The sequence below is a fragment of the Echeneis naucrates genome, chromosome 1, assembly GCF_900963305.1.
Source record: "Echeneis naucrates chromosome 1, fEcheNa1.1, whole genome shotgun sequence".
Lineage (NCBI taxonomy): Eukaryota > Metazoa > Chordata > Actinopteri > Carangiformes > Echeneidae > Echeneis > Echeneis naucrates.
The window spans coordinates 4,187,040-4,193,254 of NC_042511.1; the positions used below are offsets into that span (position 1 = coordinate 4,187,040).

The 6,215-nt window shown below is 38.8% G+C and overlaps 1 protein-coding gene across 1 annotated transcript; it reads left to right on the forward strand.

Moving 5' to 3' along the window:
• The first annotated feature begins 928 nt into the window (after window positions 1-928).
• Window positions 929-4,589, forward strand: LOC115046737 (microfibril-associated glycoprotein 4-like). The gene is made up of 5 exons (XM_029507310.1): window positions 929-1,013; window positions 2,255-2,452; window positions 2,779-2,875; window positions 3,167-3,334; window positions 4,251-4,589. The coding sequence occupies exons 1-5, from the start codon at window positions 990-992 to the stop codon at window positions 4,520-4,522; spliced, it is 759 nt and encodes a 252-aa protein (XP_029363170.1). The 5' UTR covers window positions 929-989; the 3' UTR covers window positions 4,523-4,589.
• The last annotated feature ends 1,626 nt before the right edge of the window (window positions 4,590-6,215 follow it).

The following is a 6,215-nucleotide window of genomic DNA, read 5'->3' on the forward strand; positions in this document are numbered from 1 at the left end:
CTCGTACCTTCCAAAGACGGATGATGGTGATCTCTGTTTGAGCCGATTTTCTGCTGACAGACGAGAGCACAACTTCACTGAGACTGGAGGGAGAAAAAGTACGTTGTTATCCCTGTTTTAAAACCTTAACACCCAGTTTTTCTACAGCTTTCACAAATCTTTTCAGTCTGAGCAACAATATTTTTTCCCTCATCCTGGGAATTTGTGACAGTGACAAAGTTTTGTTGCTGGAGAAAGGGAACTGAAAGGAGTTCATGGTTAGTTTGATGATTGTTGGGGAAGTAAGCAAATACAACATGTTTTTAGTAATCTTTTTTTATTTGTTTTTAGGGTGTTCACCTTCTACTGCTCCACTGAGGAAATGAAATTGGTTGCTTCATATTTTTCTGTCGTTTTCTTCCTGAATATTGAGGTCATGTCAGTGCAGTATCTTTTACAAAGAAACATAACTTAAGAAATTTCACACACTGCTCACGTCTAACAAGTACTTTACTTTTGCTGTTTATAATTCAGATTGACTAAAACTCATCAAAAGGCTTGGTGGATGGTAAGGGGATATTTTTCATCGTTGTCTTTCTTTAAAACTGGGAAAAAAAATTATTTCTTATTAACAAATGACTAGATCAGAAGGATTCAAATCCTTGAATCCATATTCCACCAGTTTTAGCTCCCCCCATGATTAAGTTTTATGATTGGCTAAATTCATTTCCTTTGGTTTTTATGGTCATCTCTCTTTCCCTCAAAAACAGGAAGATTTAGAGATACTGATCTGCAATTTGAAAACATACACTAGTGACCCGGGATAAGTTTCGGGGACTTTGTGCCACGTTGCGAATTTCATTTCTCTTAAAAGCCAGAAAAAGATGAATAAACTGTGGTCTGCTGTGGAAGCAAAGTGTGCACGTGTCAGATGCTTCTGCAGACACGCCTTTCACGGACTCTTTAAAAATGCTCCAGTTTTGAGTCCAGCTCAGCTCTGAACCTTCCTCATGATGATGATGGCGATGATGCAGGTAAGCACTCAGCACACTCAACGCCCGCAGTGATGTCTATGGGAGCAGTTTTTTTTTTCTTTTCTTCAGATTTCATATGTGCAGGTTGCCTCAGTCTTAAAACACTAACCTTGTTCAGTAAAGAAGACGTTTATTATTATTATTACTCAACATTTTGATTATTTCAGTTCTGCTGTCCTGAACCAATTAACTATGTGATTTTTTTATTTCATTTAATTTCACACACATAAAAAGTGTTTAAAATCCAGATGGTTAAAAGAAAATAAGAAACGTGACAGAGGTCAAGAAGCCATAGGCCTCAACTTAAGGAGAAACAACAAACAAACAAACAAAAATAAAAGAAGACTAAGCTAACATAATTTAGGAAGATACAACAAAACAAGACAACAAGAAAGTCACATAATGAGCAGAAAAAAACTAGCCAATCAGTACACAAATAGTCCAATGAAGTAACAGTAAAGTTAAAAAAAAAGAACAAAAAAATATATATAAACATCAAAAATAATTAGACATTTTGAATTAAATGTGATGACAGTAAGATAAGGAGCTCTTGGTAACATATACTTTGTACACCATGATATCTGAGGGAGGACGGGCCATTTTTCATTTTGTGAAAAGGACGGTGAAGATGATCAACCTGTCTCGTATTATATGAATGAATCTGAGGATTACTTTTGAAAAAGTTACTAAACAATGATGGTAGAGAAAAAGGCAAAAACTAATATTTATATATAAACACACATCTGATGAATATCCAGTTTTCAGAATAGCAGGTTTGAAAAATGTTGCTATCGTTCTTTAAATGAATCGGTCCGGGCCTTTCAAGGATGAGCAGAGAGCGAAATAAACCCGAAGCCATCCGAGTACACCAGTTTAACCACAAACTCTGAGCCATCTGCTGAAAGGTGCGAGATAACTAATAAGAAAATGCAAGTGTTGCATTACATTACATTAGCGCAGCCACAAACAGTGTCCACACTGCCAACAAACTACACACCGTGTGCTCAGTTGCTTTAATAAGCACGTCGGTGATCACTGAGTGCAGCAGATGACTCTTGTAAAACCTCCTTTAATGGCTCGACCGCTTCTCTTTCCAGAGGAACTTCATTGAACATTTTATCTGAGAGAGGAAGAACATCTGAGGAGCCGTTTATTACTGTTATTATGACCACCATGGGTATTATTTAATGCCGGTGGAGTGTGAGTGTGCAGATTTGATAACTCTCTGCCTGTTTGTCCAGGTAACGTTATCTGTAGTGCTGATGGTTTCGGCGGCCTCGGCCCAGTACGACGGACAGTTTTTCCAGCCCGTTGACTGTGATGACATCTATCGCCATGACAACAGCAGCAGCAGCGGGGTGTACGCCATCTACCCGGGAGGCCCCACCACACCCGTGCACGTCTACTGTGACATGGACACTGATGGAGGCAGATGGACCGTCAGTGCAGCTGCATTCATACCCTGAATTTCCTTGTAGATCCACTTTTTGTCTCCACATTTGCTACTTCTCCTTTTTGTCTTTGTTGGCATGCTAATTTTTTTGTTTGTTTGTCCACTCTTTAAAATGATGTTTCACATATAAATGTATTCATGTGTTAATCTTGTATTCACATTATTGTGGATGTAAATGGTTAACAGACATCAACCAGTTACAAACAGGTAGTTCGCATCTTGTTGAGTCAAAATCTTTTAAACATTTTTTCAGTTATGGTAATCAAACCCACACAATTTTACTCTGAAAACGAATGTGTTTCTGCTTTTTAGGTATTTCAAAGGAGGTTGGATGGGAATGAAAACTTCTTCAGGCCATGGAAACAATATAAAGCTGGATTTGGGCAGGCAGCTGGAGAGTATTGGCTCGGTGAGCTGCAGTTCTACGGGGAGAAATATGTTAAAGTAGCTATAATCCATTGAATATGCTCTCGTTGTTTTAGTGGGGCAGCTGTTTTCTGCAACAGAAAAAAATAAATAATCTCTAAAGAAAATCCAGTTTACACTACGATACCTGCACCATGAGGCAGAGCCACAGTTAGCAGACAGCTGCTGAACACAGTGGAGCATTTAGAAGTGAAATTGAAAGGCAAGAAATGATTCAGAGCCGGAGGTGCAAGACGTGAACTGAAATGAAACAGAGCTGTGTGTTTGTTTTCAGGCCTGGACAGCATTTTCCTGCTGACGATGAGGAAGAAGAATGAGCTGCGGGTGGACATGGAGGACTGGGATGGAGCGAAGGCCTTCGCCCTCTACGACTCTTTCTCCGTCAGCACCGAGCAGTCTGGATATCAGCTTCATGTGGGCAGCTTTACAGGTGGAGACGCAGGTGAGCTCGACTCTGCTTTAACGAAAAGGTTTCCTCTTTTTGTTTTTACCTTTAAGCGTCCATATGTGAGCATAAAACTTTGGACTCGAGGGAGAAAAATATATAGAAATATTTGTTCGTTCAGTGAAAATGTGTCTCTATGGAGACAAATTATGCTGCAGGCAGTCAGTGATTAATTAAAAAAAACCCAAACATTAATTTTCCTTCTACACAAGTGTTTTCCAAAGGAGAAAATAAAGTGGCTATTTGTCCTCAAACTAATTGGAATCACAGAAAACTAGAAAGCCACAGAGGCACCGTGGGGATGTGGCTTACACAGGAAAACAAACAAACAAACAAACAAACCAAACAAAACGCCGAAGCCTTTGCATTTTTCATTTAATTTATTTATCCGAACAAGCAAAAACAGAAAAGAGGAGCAAACAAGGGGATTTTATTTCCTGCTGCCGCTCTCCCCACACAGGTGCATGCTGGTCCTGAATCTGTCAGCCTTCCCAAAAAATATCACCTATCCACGATGTTACCAAAATAAATAACATAGACGGTAACAAAGTTTAACAGAAATTCTAATATTTTGCTCATTAGTAAACCCAAAAAAAAAACCAGCTAATGGTCCTCACATATAGCTTCATTTTTTTTAAGAACTAGCCCATTGATTTGGAGAAACCTTGTTTATCTTCAGCATTTATATATGAAATCACATGTTGATCTGCAGTCTATCAAGGTTATTGTGGTATTTTATTAAAACCCTCCACAGCTTGTACAAATTATCCCCAGTGGCAACCAACCTTGGATGAACAGAAAGTATTTCATTTTTTCCTTCCCTTATCCATAAAAAGGATTTATTTATTTATTTTAATTTTTTTTTTTTTTTTTTTTAACTATGGGCCACGTTGCTATCTCTGTTTTATTCCAGGAGACAGCTTAGCAAACCACAACAATATGAAGTTCACCGCCTACGACAAAGACCAGGATAGGTGGGACAAAAACTGCGCCCAGAGTTTTCTGGGGGCCTTCTGGTACAACGGCTGCCACACGGCCAACCCCAACGGCATGTACGCGCCTCATGGTGCCATTACCCATGAAAACGTCCACGTCATTTGGCAAACATGGAAAGGCTGGAACTACTCCCTGAAGACCATCGCCCTGAAAATGAGATCAGTCGCCAAGTGCTCGTGCACTTACTAACCCGATACCAACAAGATTCAAATGATTCCCCATTTATTTTGTAATGAGTGGGCATCATGATGATTATTTCATGAGTGAGCACCATGGCCAATAAACCTGATATTTCTAATTGTGTTGTTGTTGTTTTTTGTTGCTGTTTTTAGCCGTAGAAGTCAAATTGATTTCACTCCTCAGAGTTAAAAATTGGCATCTTATAGAAGAAAGGTACCGTTGTTCGTTGTTCCATCTCACAAATATGATTTAATTTGATTTCAGTTGGGATCCCAGCGTTATAAGATCACTGGCCCTAAATAAAAATTAGATCTGAGCCTGGGAGTCATTTGTGTTTCAGGTAATTAGGTCAAGAACCAACGTTAGTTAAGTTAAAAATTCAACCTGATGATGGCGCTGGAGGAAAAGTAAAGTCACCACAGCTCATCCTGTTCGGACCTTGTCAGCCTCACAGTGGCAGCAGAGGAAAAGCCAGCAGGTCACCTCCGTCAGTAAGATTCGTCATCTGGGAACCATGAATGTCAGCCACTGCTCCAAATGTTAAAATACTTCACAGGAAAATCAGAAAGCTTCAAAATGCTATGAACATTGGAAACTTCCTGCTTACCTGAAGTGAAGCCTGTATAAGACTGACTGATTTATTTTCTATTTTTATTTGAATTTCTAACATGTAGACACACAACACCTGAGCCGATGCACCATGTTTGGATTTTGTATGTGTTTTACTGAAAGCTGAGAGCTTTTTATATCCTCAGCAATGTTTTGTATCTCATGTGAAATGGACCAAATATAACTTTTTTTTTTTTTTTTTAGAAAAGAAAAGCACCACCAGAGCTAAATTATAATGATTATGATTACAGCTGATGACAAGAAAAAAAAATATATTTAGCTTTAAGGTTACACTACAATTAAATATAACTTACTGAAGTGGTCCCTGACTGGTTTGTCTGTTTTTGGGCCCTTTCATAGTTTTATGTACAATTATTAAAACTTCCAGATAAATACACCCACAGGTTGCCCTCCTGCTTCACATCATCCACATGCTCCATGTTTACTTCAGAGGTGGGAGGATCAAATGATGCAAACCTCGGTGGGCTTTAAAAACACTTCCACAGTAAAACCAGTTGAACTTTCAAAGAAAATGTGGAGCTGCAGAATCACGTTTTATTGGAGGCGTAGCCTGAAAAGGTTGGCTGACATAAAGGTGTGTAGAAAAAGAAGAAGATACACAACCACAAATAAATGTATTGATATTAAATACACGGTATAAGGTTCAAATCCAGATCATGATCTGGATTGATTTTAAATAATAATAATTAAAAAAAACTTTAATGTTGTTTTATCATAGAAAGCACCGATGAGGGCTGATAAAAAAAAAAATAAAAAAATGAATTAACTGTTGGTGGAAAACAGTATTACTGTAGATCTGTGGTGTTTCCTCTGCTGCAGCATCATTCACACATTACAGATATCTTTCTGTTGAAGCCAAAATAAATGAATCATATCGCTTGGCTGTCTGTGAACTTTTATTTTCGCTATCTGTGAAAAGTGAAAGAAACGCTGTCTGCGCGTCCATTCAGAACTTCAGGCTGCATCTTTAAGATAAAGTGCAGACAAAGAGTAGTTTCCCCAGCCCTCCTCCTCCTCCTCCTCCTCCTCCCTCTCTCTCTCTCTCTCTCTCTCTCTGGGGCTCAAACTCGTT